Source organism: Triticum aestivum, chromosome 5A, assembly GCF_018294505.1.
Source record: "Triticum aestivum cultivar Chinese Spring chromosome 5A, IWGSC CS RefSeq v2.1, whole genome shotgun sequence".
Lineage (NCBI taxonomy): Eukaryota > Viridiplantae > Streptophyta > Magnoliopsida > Poales > Poaceae > Triticum > Triticum aestivum.
The window spans coordinates 587328725-587345235 of NC_057806.1; the positions used below are offsets into that span (position 1 = coordinate 587328725).

Here is a 16511-nt window from a genome sequence, read left to right on the forward strand (position 1 = left end):
CTGAATCACGTCCTCACTCCACCTAAACTAAACTGAACCGATGGTTGAAACTATGGTTTTAGCCAATGGGTAAATAACAGTTCCATACCATGTTGCCTTCCACGTTCATGGCAAATGGCCTGGTGCTTCTCCCATCTCTCTGCCTTTGTGAACAACTTGTAAATGAGTGGTTGAGCAGAGCAGTGGTCGAGCAGAGGGATGCACCTCAGCCGCCGGCACCGCCCGTTCTTGTCAGTGCGGCAGGTTGTGCATGCGCGCGGCCGCCGTCACGCCTCCAAGTCATGAGCTGAGCATGATCTTCAGCTGCTCCCACGAGGGTGTTGACGTCGCAGGCGCCGCTGGATGACTCTCCTTTGATGCGGCATTGCGGCTCAGCGTCGCGTGGGCGGGAACGCCGAGACATGGAGAGGTGGCGGCGGCGGCTACAGGAATAGGGAAAGAGCGAGTTGTCGAGCAGACCTACGAAGTTTGAACCAATCTCAGGAACCGGTTTGGAACCACGGGTTGAGCCTGGTTGGAAATAGAATGGTTCAAGCCCATACCTGACCACACCCACCTATTATTCACATGAAACTGAACCCAACCAAACTGTTAGCAGATACAATCCATTAGCGACCAAACCAAAGAATCCCACTTGATTAAACTGAACCAATACATCTGATTATACAAAAACCATCCCCAGGTTTAACTAAGATTATGTAATTCATTCTCAGAGAAATCAGTTTTGGTAGTTTCTTGCAAACCAATGAAATCAAGCTTTTTCCATAATCATTTCTCCGACAAACCATTTTTTAATGTCTTGCCATATTTCCCTCACATTCGAACATTCATATCATTTGTGCTCTTTATTTTTTCTTTTCCCAACCCCCCAATTGAGACAGCATGCTTCACACAACTAACAACTGGTGGGCCACTTCTCTTTTTGTGACCACTAGAATTTTCTTTTCTTTAGATGGTCATAATAATCATTTTCTATCTCTATCGGGGTTACTATCCTGACAATGAGTACTAGGGGTACGAATAAGGGGTAGAACCTAGCTACGGTGCAGGTGTAATACTCGGTGTTTAATGAGCTCAGGACCCTCTCAGCAAAGGTAAAAGCCCTACGTCTCGTGCGTGGAGGTCTCGTGCCTGGAGGCTTGCTTTGATTTGATGGGTATGGTTACAAAGGGTGCTTGTGCCCGATTATGGAGGGGGCATGACCTATATAGAGTGCGTTGCAGCCCCACGTCCCCCATGTCTCCTGGGCATTGAATGCGTCAATTACAGGTGTAATGAGCCTCTACTACGGTAGTTATAGGTAACGGTAGCCACGACTCTATTTAATAGATGACTTAGGATTCCTCGACCATTGCAGCCCCCATGCCGCCTGATTGCCTCCTTGGTCCGAGTGGTGGGTCGTCAGCCGAGTGACGGGTGGTCGTCCGAGTGGAATCCTTGATGCATGCATCCGAATGTTGGTACGGTTCGGAGACCTATCCATGGTGATGATGGGCCCCATGTGGGTCTGATACGTCTCCAACGTATCTATAATTTTTTATTGTTCCATGCTATATTATATTCTGTTTTGGACATTATTGGGCTTTATTATACACTTTTATATTATTTTTGGGACTAACCTATTAACCAGCCCAGAATTGCTGTTTTTTTGCCTATTTCAGAGTTTCACAGAAAAAGAATATCAAACGGAGTCCAAACGGAATGAAACCTTCGGGAACGTGATTTTCGGAACGAACGTGATCCAGAGGACTTGGACCCTACATCAAGACATCAACCAGGAGGCCACGAGGTAGGGGAGCACGCCTACCCCCTGGGCGCGCCCTCCACCCTCGTGGGCCCCCTGTTGCTCCACCGACATACTCCTTCCTCCTATATATACCTACATACCCCCAAACTACCAGATACGGAGCCAAAACCCTAATTCCACCGTCGTAACTTTCTGTATCCACGAGATCCCATCTTGGGGCCTTTTCCGGAGCTCTGTCGGAGGGGGCATCGATCACGGAGGGCTTCTACATCAACACCATAGTCTTTCCAATGAAGTGTGAGTAGTTTACTTCAGACCTACGGGTCCATAGTTATTAGCTAGATGGCTTCTTCTCTCTTTTTGGATCTCAATACAAAGTTCTCCCCCTCTCTTGTGGAGATCTATTCGATGTAATCTTCTTTTGCGGTGTGTTTGTTGAGACCGATGAATTGTGGGTTTATGATCAAGTTTATCTATGAACAATATTTGAATCTTCTCTGAATTCTTTTATGTATGATTGGTTATCTTTGCAAGTCTCTTCAAATTATCAGTTTGGTTTGGCCTACTAGATTGATCTTTCTTGCAATGGGAGAAGTGCTTAGATTTGGGTTCAATCTTGCGGTGTCCTTTCCTAGTGATAGTAGGGGCAGCAAGGGACGTATTGTATTGTTGCCATCGAGGATAACAAGATGAGGTTTATATCATATTGCATGAGTTTATCCCTCTACATCATGGCATCTTGCTTAAAGCGTTACTCCGTTCTCTTGAACTTAATACTCTAGATGCATGCTGGATAGCGGTCGATGTGTGGAGTAATAGTAGTAGATGCAGGCAGGAGTCGGTCTACTTGTCTCGGACGTGATGCCTATATACATGATCATACCTAGATATTCTCATAACTATGCTCAATTCTGTCAATTGCTCAACAATAATTTGTTTACCCACCGTGAATACTTATGCTCTTGAGAGAAGCCACTAGTGAAACCTATGGCCCCCGGGTCTATCTTCCATCATATTAATCTTTCAATACTTAGTTATTTTCTTTGTCTTTTATTTTACTTTGCTTCTTTATCATAAAAATACCAAAAATATTATCTTATCATATCTATCAGATCTCACTCTCGTAAGTGACCGTGAAGGGATTGACAACCCCTTATCGCGTTGGTTGCGAGGATTTATTTGTTTGTGTAGGTGCGAGGGACTCGTGCGTGGCCTCCTACTGGATTGATACCTTGGTTCTCAAAAAACTGAGGGAAATACTTACACTACTTTGCTGCATCACCCTTTCCCCTTCAAAGGAAACCAACGTAAGTGCTCAAGAGGTAGCAGGGTCCCAAATGATGGGTCGTTGACTCTACATGTAATATGTGACCTCATCAATCTCTGCATCACAGTCTCCCCCTGAACACAACTCATTTAGAGCATCTCCAACAGACGCGTGGTTGTGCGGCGCGCTAATTTTTTTGCAGCGCCAAAATAGTCTTTTTACTCGCGGGAGCAACGAAGAGGTTTGTTAGATGCAGAAACAACACGACGCCCAATCCAACGGCCCCACTTGCAGCAGTCCAGATTTTACAACACGACGCCCGGAACTCCACTCCACAGTCCACACACACACACCCCGGCGTGACCCCGCGTGCGTGCGTGCGGCACCGGGAGCCCGACACGCGCTCACGGCTGTTCCCGTCGACCCTTCTCCGTCTTATCGCATCGCACCGCAAAGGTGTGGCGCAGCCGGTCGACCCCGGCCGCCGTCGCGGTCTCACACCTTTTTCGCGCGGTTGCGTCCCGACATTCTGGCAACGAGTCAGCCACAATAATAACCAGCAGGGAATAAACTTTTAAAAAAAGTATATCCCCCAAAAAAATAGGGATTAATAACATTTCAAAACAATAAACAGTATTCTCAAAAAAGAGTAGGGATTAAACTTTCAAAACAAAAAACATGGGGCGCGTTAACTGCCACACATGTGGCAGGTGTTAGATAGAATCAAGAGAGAGAGGAGCGAATGGAAACAAAAGTGGCACCGACATAGCAGTGATTAATAGTTAATTAACCTAATTAATTAATTCCTAACACTCCCCCTAATCAATGCTTGTCTTTGTGAATATACATCATCTTGATAGACTCCTGCTAGTATGTATTTGCCTTGAACGTTCATCATCTTCATCTTGGAAGTCTCCTCCAAAAACCCTATGAGAAAAATATGAGGAAAATAATGCAGATATGTTGCTAAAACTCCTTTAAACCCAGTGGGAAAAATAATAAGGAGAAAATGATGCAACATATAATGATTATTGTCTCTTGATAACTCATATGAGAAAAACCTTTGAAGAAGGAGAAAAATCATCGATGGGTTTAGAGAACAATTAATATGTCTTGAGTACTTTCCTTAAAAAAACCCGATAGGGAAAAAAGAAAGTATGACATGCCTCGTTAAAAACCGTTATGAGAAACTTTGAGAGAAAACTCATAAAGGAACAGAGTGCGATTATATATGCCATCGAAAGCTCCTTTAAAACCCAATGGAAAAAAATATAAGGAGAAAATGATATGACATATATGAACACTTGTATCTATATTGTCTCATTAAAAACCTTTTATGAGAAACCATTAGGGAAAAACTCATGAAGGGAAAAAGAGTACAATATATGTAATCTGATGTTTGTTAACAGGTTATACTTTGAGAGATTACTCCCCCTAAACTTTGCAAATCTGGAGGATGTCTCATATCAATTACATTGACATGATCATGACATTATGAATAATATGTCGGGTTTTCCAATATTTTGTTTGCAAACTGTCTCATCACTTTTCTATAATTCATGAGGATAAGTGATCTCGAGCAATGTGCTTTGTGATATTGCTCTTCATATAACCTGTATGTATTGAGTAATACAAGTGGTAGCATCTTGATAAATCAAGTTATGTTACTCTGATGAATCTCAACCACATGGTTTTGAGTGTGGTTAATCATTCTGCTAAGCTAACCATATTTTCAATGCCTTTAGATAAAGTAATTATGTCAGAATGATAAGTGGAAGTAGCCATTAAATTCTATTTATATGAATTCCATAAGAAGGCTATTCCATCAAATTCAGTCATTGATATGGCTTTGTTGGGATCAAGTAAAGAGCCAATATCATGGTCAAATCTTGATTTTCCTGATGGAATTGTTCAAGATTTATTATGAACTTGAGATATAAGTTAATATTCCTCATATCGACCATATACGTTTTGTTGGTGTGATATATCCACATTGAACTTCTCAAATATGTTTTGGATATATGTAGACTGATATGTATTCTTGAGAGAATGCTCAAGTTGTAAACTTAAGCTAAATTTGGTTTAATCCAAATTTTCCGCCTTGAGATGATTTTGTATATGTTTAGGTCTTGTATAGACATTGATGATGAAGTCATCGATATACACTAAGTGATATAAGGAAAACAAATTTTGGATTCCCTTATTAACACAGAAGCAATGATCATTCTTTGAGTAATCCCTTTGAAGATGGAACTCATTTAGTCGGTAGTACCATATGATTTCCGACTATTTCAAGTCATAGAGTGACTTTGAAGTTTTACACAAAACATGCTACGATTTATCTTTGGATTCGGAATTTTAAGCCCTTCAGGAACTTTAAAATAGATATCTGAAATGAGTGATCCATATGAGTATGTAGTCACTGCATCCATTAACTGCATGGTATTATTCGTACTGCCTATGATATTTAGTATCGAAACATAATTCCACTAATACCAGAAGGGTATGTCACATCGTGATCGATGTCGGATCTCTGCGTGAACCCTTTTGCTACAAGCCTCGCTTTCTCACCACCTCATTGACTTTGTCTATGAATGAGAAGTTTTTAGTATTCCATATGGAAGATACTTATGAGGAGTAGGTATTACTTCAGTAAATACCACTCATTTGTTGAGCGAGTGCTATCCTTCATTACTTGCTTCCTTTTTATGTGAACCAATATGAGTGCAAGAGGCACTCTACCATGGATTTTGGTTCTGGGCCCAAAAGGTTTTAGCAATTTGAGAAGAAATATATGTCGACAAATGTAGTCTTTAGTTTATATGATTCTGATGGAATCATTGAAGTTTGTGGATAAAATATTTACTCCTTTTTAACTCCTTGTGATTTCTTACAACAAATGGAGTCAAGGTGTTTCGATGTCCTGGCACCAAAACATTTGTGCACATTTATGCCGGGCATTGGATGATGAGCATCCAGTGAGGTGTCTTTCAACTTGATGTTGAATTACATTTACTAGTTGAGGATGTGATTTCCTCTGTTTCCGCGGAAGCATATGAGAAGTTATATCTCGTATTGTCAGATTTTCTCCCCCTCTTGCTCTCATTTGGGGAGAAGAGTGGTTTATCAGGTACCTCCACTCTTCTGACACTTTACTGCAGGAATATAGAATTTAGTAACACCTTGTCATTGGTAAATGTATGTCGCAGATTTGCAATGTGTTGCAAATCTATGATTCTCTAAACTTCTAGTTCAGATTCTTTGAATACGTGGATATAAGGATTGAATGTGAATAACATTTCTAATTTATTTCTTGGCATTCTTTGTGGTACTTATCTCCCCCTAATGCCAAAAAATATCCTTATTGCTGATGCAATCAGCATACGGGCTATGAATAATTTTGATTGACGGGTAAATTATTATTCCTCACATAGATCCCTAATTTTCGTGGCCCATTGATGTACACTGGAGTGGTGATATCGGTATGTAACCAAATTATCGCAGATGGGAAATACTTTGTTGATTTCCACGTAGTTACTACAAGGGGTAAGTAGTATGAAATGCAGTTGGTATGATTTAGATCATACTTACGGTGTGTAAGGCCGTATGTGTCCAACAAGAGGCTGGTAAATTTACAATTCTTTAAAGTGGTCATGTAATTCATTTAACTCTCTTTGATAAGAAATTTAGCTAAACCATTCTGGGTATGCACATAAAATACTTAATGCAAAAAATGTGCTCATTGAATGAGTGAATGAGTTCAACAACATTGTTCATTCGAATGGGTTTATAGATCCTGTTTTCAGGAGAATTTGCTCTTACTTTGATAAGTTGAGCAATTTATTTAGTAAGATCATGCATGGTTGTGTGTGATAAGAGACACACTTAAAAACATTTTATGAATGTGTATATGAGTACCGTGAAGTATCTAAATAACCCCAGATAATGGTTAAGCAATCTAGACATATATCTTTTGAATGTGTTCAAGGAAGAATAAGTGTCCTTAGAATTTTAAGGTGAGAGTGCCTTAAAACTTATTTCCCCTATGGCACATGTGGTGCAGATAAAATCTTATGATTTGGGAAAATTTGTAACTTGATAAGTTCTGACCAACAGGATTGTCAATAATTTTCTAATCATCCCCAAACCAGGATGGTTAAGGCTACCAAGCCAATAATTTAATTTATTAATATCTAGAAAATTATTGTGTATGCAACAATATTGAGTATGACTTGATTCATACATTCAAAATTTATCGAATATCATGTCCGAGAAATAAGATATTGAACATCGCACTACTTGTAGTACAACAAGTATAGGCTAATAATATTTTGGGATAATTGAGAGATTACATGAGGTCTGCAATATTATGAAATTTTTATTACGCAAACATATCATCGTTGCAATGGAATTCACCAACCCTTTATTGCACTAGATTTTTGATTCTCACCTTCTGATGTAGATTTGAGAAGAATCATTTACCAGAATATTTTTTGGTTATAAGTTTGCAAATTTTAAAATTTATCCGAAATATGTGGTGTGATTTGACTATGTATTTGAGGGTTTGGTAATCATAGGTATAATCTTGTTATAACCATACATTTGACAAACTTGAGAGTTGTCTTTGTGATCATTTAAAAACGATATATTCCCTATTGAGATAAGTTTGTCTTTGATTGTCTATTAGCCTCCACTTTACTTCGTATTCCTCATGGTTCTATTTTGTGACCAATGAATTGCTTAGTATTCTCAGTACTAGCAAGAATTTCAAATAATGTCATAGCACCCGTTGGGTGAATCTGATGATTTTAAGAAATTTCATGTTTCTTCATCCAAAAAAATGTATTAAGGCATCTCAACTAGACCTGCATATGAAAATATTTGATCACAAGATTTCAACTTGAAGTTGATTAAGTGACATAATTGTGAGCAGACGTATACTTGAGGTCTTGAAAAACAAATGGGTGATCATTTGTTGTGTGCTCACACTAGCATTCTTCTCTAAAGGAAAATATTTGAGATAAATAAATATTCATCCGTTATGTACTTAGTTTGAGAACTAGGTGACATTTGTGACATATAAAATGCATATGTACATATTTGGCTATTTAGAGAATAGCCATGTCATTTTTCCAACGTGGGGTTATGGTGGCAACAATGCCACATGTGGATACTATGACTGATGTCATGAATCATCTTAAAATAAATACTCCTGCCTAACATGAATTTAGAGCATTTGGAAATGCCAGTCATGTGTTACATGAAATGCTCATGCATTTATTTAATTTACTTCTAGGATTAATCATGTCCAAGGTGATCCTTGGTGAACCTGGGTGTAGCCTTCAATACAACACATGTGATAAAATCGTTGCTAATATTTTAGACTTCATTCTTGACAAAATGTATGACCTTAAAGTCAATGTCAAAAACATATACTTTGCATGTTTAACATTGGTTAGTCACTATTAAAGTATAACCACAATGTGATGTGGACCTTACAATCGCGTTTGAGAAACTCGAGAGTTGCTCTAAATTATAGTGTCCATCTTGATAGATGGACGACACTATAATTAGAAATAATGAAATAGGCTTCACTACCATGCATTTAACCAATGTAATTGAAGACCATCATCGGGGTATGCACATATCTGCATGATTTTCTACGACTTATTCAATCAAAATGAGGCTTAAATAATGATGGTAGTAGAAAAAAAAATTCAACATGTAATGACCATGCATTACTATTTGTTACTATGAGAGTAACATATTTTAGTGAACAACACCAATTGCTCCAGAGTAGCAAATTTTTAAGATAGCTGATGCTATATAGTCATATGTGTAGACCTCAATATATATAGGATAACACTTTGAAGATAATCACCGGATGCGGTGTAGATCTCGCAGTAATAGAAAACATAGTCTGACTTTTGTCAGTAGATGTTCATATCTCTATTACCTTATGTTATGCTATATTTAAGAAAATCACTTTCAAAGTAATCATCTGTCAGAGTGACAACACGTAGATCTTGCAGTAATAGGATAGTCTGCAAAATTTTGCAGTAGATGCCAATATTACCTTATGATATCTTGAGGTAGTCACATCTATTATTAATATTTGCAAGAGCACTTTGAAGGTAATCATCTTGTAAAACTGACAAGATGTAGACCTCACAATAGTGGTGGATAATCTTATTTGACATCAATTTCTCTATTTGTCTAGGGCGGCGATGTGTTTGGAGTCCAGTGTTGAAGATCGACGGAGATGTGGATCGTTGGAGTTGTTTCATCTTTCCTTGCCGAGGATGGCGCCATTCGTCACCTAACTCTGAGACTCTGTCGCCGGGCGAGCATCGCGCGCAAGCCGTTTTGCCTCCAGATGCGTGAGAAAGCCCTTGGCACCTCGCCGCTGTTACGCCGCCTCCCCGTCGCTTTCTTCGTGTGGCCAAAACGCTCTCGGTCACGAGCGTGCTGATAACGTGTTAGATAGAATCAAGAGAGAGAGGAGCGAATTGAAACATATGTATATGAATGAACTGTTATTCTATTGATTGAAGATCGAGGTATTTATACCCAGTTTACAAGGCGGTTACAAAAGGAGGCAGTTGCCAAAAGTGGCACCGACGTAGCAGTGATTAATAGTTAATTAACCTAATTAATTAATTCCTAACAGCAGGAAGGAAGACGCACCACACGTCTCTAATGTAAACAAATTGCCACATCATCGCATGCATGCATGTAGGAATCTTTTTGGATTTTCAGTTTTTAAAATCTTTTATCTCTTAAACGAAAAATCTGATTGAAAATCCTTTTTCACCATTAAATCCCTCGCGATGAGATCTTCGAAACTAGATCCCATGTTGATATGTTTTAATGAAATTTTTTTTGGATTAAAAGTTGCCATGTCTATTGCATATGAATTGCCATGATGTTTACACTGAAGTTGTCATGATATGTTTCAGCTATTTTCTTCTACATTTAAAAGTAAATTTTAACATTTATAAAACGAGGAATTAAGAAACTAGACTTGCCATGAACCATAAACTAAAATTGCCATGATACATGCACGTAAAATTGCCATGATTCATACAAAAAATAATTTTCATGGTCAAAGTACTAGAGTTGCCATCATCAAAATACTAAAATTGCCATGATCTACAAACTAAAATTGCCACATGGCAACTTCAGTTTAAACCCTATGGCAACTGCAGTGTAAACATCGTGGCAACTTTTGGCAAAAAAAAATTCGTTGAAACATATCAACATGGGGTCTAGTTTTGAAGATCTCGTCGAGACGGATTTAATGGTGAAAACGGATTTTTAGTTCGCTTTTTTATTTAGGAGATACAACATTTTTAAGCCGAAAACCAAAAAAAATTCTGCCGATGTCATCTATTTATACGTGGCAAAATAAATGGTGACGGAGGCGTGTGGACGATGTGCAAACGCCCACACGTATGGGCGTTAACATTTCCGAAAAACATCATAAAAAACAGTAGGGATTAAAAAAAACAGCAGGGAACAACCTTCCAAGAAAAAAAAAACAGTATCCACGAAAAAAACAGCAGGGGATAAATAGCAGGACATAACTGCAGGCCGCGTGAGGCAGTAGAAAATTGCGGTTTGATTTTTTCTCCTCGCCCCGCCGCTACACGCCACGCCCACGCCATCGTCGCCGCCTCCACCCCGCACCAACCGCCCTCCTCTACATAACCGATCCGACAACCGCTCGGCCGCCCACGGTGGAGTCTCTCTCGCCGCCAGCGACCCGGGCCGGCGCGTTGAGGGTCGGGGCCGGGGTGGAGCGGCAGATGCGGGAGGGCGGCTCCGGCTCCGGCCGCGAAGGCGGGGAGGAGAAGGAGGCGGGGCGGGAGCGGGAGCGCGGGCCGCGGCCGGGGTGCGGGGGCGAGGCGGCGGGGCAGGCGGCGGCGGACTGCGCGGCGGTGTGCTGCTGCTGCCCCATGGCGCTGCTGGAGGTCGTGCTGCTCGTCGCGGTCCGGCTGCCGGCCGACCTCGCGCGGCGGGCCAGGCAGAGGCGGCGCCGGCGGCGCGGCGGCAGCGGGTCGGCGTCGCTGTCCGGGAGCACCAAGGCCATGTTCGCGGCCGCGGACGCGCTGGAGGCGGACGAGGCCGAGGCCGGGGCGAGGCGCGAGGAGGAGGCGGCCGAGGCGGCGTCTGAGTTCGAGCGCGAGATCATGGCCTCCCGCCTCTACGGCGCCGGGTTCTGGCGCTCCAACTCCTCCCGCTCCAGCTCCCGCGCCTCCTCCGCGCGCCGGTAGCCGCGCTCGTCGACGGCCGAGTCGGCCAGCTGCAACGGCGACGTCCTCTTCTTCTCCGTCGCGTCGAGTGCGTGTGTTCCCTGTGCCCACTGTCGCGTTGCGTGCGCGTGGAAAAGATTTGCCCCGTCTCGTCGTCAGGTGTGTTAGTTTAGTTAGGTTAGCATCGTGGTACAGCAGGCGATCGTGGACACGTGCGTGCGATCTTGGCTTTGTTGTGTCGCTGCTTTTAGGATGGATGGATTCGTGATGGGCCAGTGGAATTGCTTGGCTTTGGAGAGAGGAACAGCGTGGTCCTGAACTCCTGATCATCGAGCTCTGCCAATTGTGCAATGGAATTGCCTGCATGGCACTCGTGGTCAAACAACCTACTCGTAGTGGTATTATGCTGCTAGTGGCAAATCTTTTGAAGGGATTACACGGGCCTAATGGCCACCAAAGATAAGATTACCATTTGCCAATGTGATGCACCCTACCCGGTGGAGTACTTTTTAGACTGCTATAGTGCAGCTGCGAATCATGGGAGCTCATGATACGCTCGCTTTGTCTGCATATCTGCTTGTGACACTGTTTAAGGCTCCTTTGATTCCAAGGATTGATTCAAAGGAATGTCATAGGTTCTTTTTTGTGTGTGTGGAGGAATTGGTTCCTTGCGAACTTTCCCTTCATAGCCTGTTTGATTCGGAGGATTGTAGTCCTTAGGAATATTCCCTGAGGATTGCTCTGCACTCTGTTTCTGAAGAAAAACAATCCATCCACTCTGTTTCTTTCCTGTGGCACCAAACTTTTGATGATCCCTGCTTGAATTTCTGTCAGATTAGCATAACCATTACAGTACATTTAAGTGCATATTTTGAACATTTTTTTGGGATGCATATTCTTAATTGAACAACCAGAAATTGAAACTTATGAAACAAAACATTTTTTTGGGATGCATATTCTTAATTGAACAACCAGAAATTGAAACTTATGAAACAAACGGAAAAGAGGAACACGCTTAACAAATATGAACTCTGAAAGATCCCAGGGACAAACTAAAATGTCAGTGAGTTACAGTTGCTACTAGGAAAAGGCTGAAACATCAAGCAATTCTAGGTTGCTTCCAACACTAGATTTATTTGGATGAAGCAATAGTGTGCAACGGCGTTCGTGGATTTCATACTCTCTTACCCATGTATCCCGGCAAAAGGGCGGCTTAGGATTCCTTGGCGTAGTCAAAGACGGCAATGAAGGGCATGAGAACAGATCCTATCCAGAGCTTGCCATCCTTCTCCTCCACTTCGCTCACAGCTCTCACCACCTGCCCTTTAGTGTCCTCCAAGATGTCAAGCACCTCGCCTTCAGGGCTGTACTTGATGATGAGCGCGTGCAGATTGCCGCCGATTTGCATCAGGTAGTGATACTTGGCGGGGATCGGGAGGCTGAGCAAGAACTTTCTGAGCTGGACGCGGCGACTCAAGAGCCGGGCGTATGCGCTGCGTCGGCAATGGATTGCCACCCAGAATTCGCCCTTGTCGTTGGTCCTCACGTTGTCCGGGAACCCAGGCAGGATGGCGAAGAGATCGACGGTGCCTGCCTTCTCACCTTTCAGCCAGTATCTGCTCAACCTGTTTGGATAAGGACACAATAATCAGTGACTAATTTCAAGTATACATGTATGAAATCCTGAACCAAATGGAGGGAAGAGTGTATAGACCTTCCACGAGATCCTTCACAGAAGACGAAGAACGAGCCATCCTTGCTTAAGCTCACTCCGTTGGGAAACTGGAGGTTGCGGTGAAGGACTGTTGTCTCCTTTGTTTCGGGATTGTATTTCAAGAGCCTCCCAGAGGCATCTCCAGAGAAAACCAACTGCATGAAATGCCTGCAAATGAATGGACGCACTAATAATTAGTTGCTGCACCTCTACACGATCAAGAAGTCCAGCTTAACGCCTCTCAGTCTACCCGAAAATCGTCACAAAGAAACTATAAAGCAGGAAAACGAGAACAGCTCGCACATTTACTCTGTGCCTCATGTGGAGCGGAGTTACTAAAGGTATGGTTTTTCACAGCAATCAAACCCTTCAATTGCTAGCACACAGTTCAGTTGAGGAATATTACTATTTGGGTAGTGATTTTGTTAGTATAAAGTTCAATTGAGGAATATTAGGAAATATTAAAATACAAGAAAGTATGCGGTGCACCCACACTGACGTCCATTGTGGTGCATTCGCTTTTCAGCAGGATACAAATTATTACTAAAAGTAGCCAAACTTTCTCATAAAGATATGACTACTATTCATGTAGTCGACCTCCATCAATCAACAGATGATACTACCATGGTTAGCAGTTGTTCAGTGGATAGGATCGCTAGTGTTTTCAGTTACAGGGTCCTAGTGTTTTCAGTTGGCAGTTGTTCAGTGGATAGGGTCCTGAGGTCTACTCAAAACTCAAGTTTACTAACGAATGAGGCAATGGATACAGCATAGCAAATATGTGCCAGTCCAACCAATACGATGATATGAAACTGAGAGGAGAAGGCAATCTGGCAAGTCCGATTTTAAGCACGATGCAAATTATTATGAAAAAGATATCAAAATTTCTCATAAGATACTACTGCCTCTGTAACTTAATAGTATAAGACATTTTTTGACATTTACGTACTCGAGCTTAAATTGCTAGTATACAGTTCGATTGAGGAATATATCTATTTGGTAGTGATGTGTTAGTATAAAGTTCAATTGACGAATATTACTATTTGGGTATTGATGTGTTAGTATAAAGTTCAATTGAGGAGTATATTAAAATACAAGAAAGTTTACCACCCTTACGTGCATTATGGTGCATTCGCTTTTAAGCAAGATGCAAATTGTTTTACCAAAAGTAGCCAAACTTTCTCATAGAGATATCAGTATACTTATGTAGCCGACATTCAACAATCAACAGATGATACCATGGTGTCTACAGCTATTTCACTCACCCCTTTACCTGTCAAATTACAGGGCCCTAGTGTTTTCCATCAAAAGAAAAAACAGGGTCCTAGTGTTTTCAGTTAGCAGTTGTTCAGTGGATAGGGGTCCTGAGGTCTACTCAAAACTCAAGTTTACTAACGAGTGAGGCAATGGATATACAGTACAGATATCAGATATGTCAACTGCAACCAGTAGTAAGCTGACATGAAAGATGAAACTGATGAAACAAGAAGGCAATCTGGGTGGCAACACGGACCTTCTCTGGTAGAGGACGCTGCTGTCGGTGAAGTAGACGTTGCCGTCGGCGTCGAGGTCGAGGTCGTTGGTGAAGTTGAAGCGCACGCCCTCGGCCTCCGTGGCGAGCGGCGTGGCCAGCCCGCCCTCGGGCCCGACCTTGGAGAGGCCGAAGTAGGCGTCGGCGATGTAGAGGTCCCCGTTGCGCTTGTCGAACCGGATGCCGAGCGCGCGGCCGCAGACGTGCTCGTCCTTGAGGTACTCCATGGGGGACGCCTTGGGCCCGCCGCAGCGCTCGGCGGTCCAGGCGGGGGAGGCGTGCGCGAAGTAGGCCCAGCGGGCGCCGTCCCAGACGAGGACGCGGCCGTCGGCGACGCCCGTGTAGGGCCCGCGGCCGAGCGGGTCGAAGGCGACGCTCTCGGGGCCCTGCACCTCGCCGCGGAACCGGATCTCGGCGCCGCGCAGCCGCTCCGCGGCGTCCGCGTGCGGGGGCATCTCGGCCGCGTCCGGGAGCTCCACGGGGAGCGCGTCGAAGCCCGGGAAGTCGGCCATGGAGCCCAGCCGCAGCGGGTCCGTCGCGCAGAAGGCCGCCAGCGCCGCCACCACCGCCGCCGCGGCCACCACGCCCGCCGACGCCATCCCCGCTCCCTCTCTCGCGCGCGCTCTGGGCTCCGCTCCTCCGCGCCTCTCGGTCCCTCCGCCTGCGGTGGGTTTAGCAGCCGCGTGTCATCGCTTTGTTGCGCTGCTGCCCCTGCCCGGTAGTAGCGATCTGCCCGTGGCACCGCGTCGTTGGGATTTTGATGCGCGGGCGCGACGACGCTCGGAGCGCGCATGCCAACTACCCCTCAGCTTCCCCTGCACCCGCGCAACGCACATGCCGCCATCAACCGCTGCCCCGTCGGCATTCACTCCCAGGCCCGGCACGAGCGCCCAACCAACTCCTCTCTGCTTTTCTTAACGCAAGAATCGACGTGACGATAGCCACTTGGTGTCCGAATGAATTTGGCCTATGCATTACAGCAACGTTTAGACTAGCCACAATGGAGAGTAACATACATTAGTAACATATACGTATTCCTAGACCATGTTACTATCTTCATAGTGGGTAGTAACATAAGTGTGGTAACATGCATAGCTTCATTTATTAGGTTATAGACTGATATTGCATTGGGACATGTGATGTTACGGTAACTAGCTAAGTTACTACTACTACCTCTCTCCTCATTAACTCATTGCCACATAAACAAATTTGTTGAGTTGGACTCGATGTTACTGCTGAAGTTACTCCCATTGTGGCTAGTCTTAAACAAAACCGCACGGTTTCTATGAAAAATGCTAGCACTCGCCCGACCGATCACATTGCCAGCTTCTATCCCCTCCGCGGCCGTCGGATCTGATTTCGAGGGGGCCGGACGACGTAGATCGCCACAGTGATGACGAAGACGACTACGACGCAGGTCCCCTCTACGGCGGCTCCCCCACGGGTGGTGGTCAGAGCTGAGAAAGTAGTGGTCTAAAAGGCCTTATATTTGTTTACACCTCCTATTTCAGCATATTGAAAATTGATTGTTGTTTGCACTTTGCGGTGAATTCACATGGGTTGCTGAGACATGAGAGATTCAGGATTATTCGAAGTTATTAGTAAGTAGCTTAATACATTTATACTGTATGCAATTTGCAATGTGATAATCTCTGTAAATTATGAAAAAAAATTGATGAGCATTACTTATAAAAATTAGTACTCTGAAAATAATTGTTCACCTTTAAAATTTTGAACACACGCCCTTCAAATTCAGAGCCCGGCCCTGCCTTTGACCAAGCCAACATCGATGGGTTGGCGGAGGTGATGGATGATATGACCATCACCACCAAAGACCCTTTTAGCCCTTGTTCGATTGCGGGTGAATCCGAGTGGATTGAAGGGGTTTGAGGGGGATTTAAACCTCTTCTAAGTCAAAATATGAACCAATCCCTGCCAATCCCCTCCAATCCTCTTGGGGAGAGGATTAACCGAACAAAGCCTTATGTGACTGGCGG

General features: G+C 43.5%; 2 protein-coding genes across 2 annotated transcripts; one reads left to right on the top strand and one right to left on the bottom strand.

Moving 5' to 3' along the window:
- The first annotated feature begins 10329 nt into the window (after positions 1–10329).
- On the top strand, positions 10330–12045 carry LOC123105041 (uncharacterized). Its single transcript, XM_044527012.1, has one exon. The coding sequence runs from the start codon at positions 10823–10825 to the stop codon at positions 11288–11290; it is 468 nt and encodes a 155-aa protein (XP_044382947.1). The 5' UTR covers positions 10330–10822; the 3' UTR covers positions 11291–12045.
- Positions 12046–12268: 223 nt separating this feature from the next.
- LOC123105040 (protein STRICTOSIDINE SYNTHASE-LIKE 3) lies at positions 12269–15126 on the bottom strand (the record flags this gene model as incomplete). Its single annotated transcript, XM_044527011.1, is given in 3 exon segments — positions 12269–12894; positions 12984–13151; positions 14497–15126. Coding segments are annotated over 3 exon segments (1197 nt in total). The 3' UTR covers positions 12269–12482.
- Positions 15127–16511: the final 1385 nt, after the last annotated feature.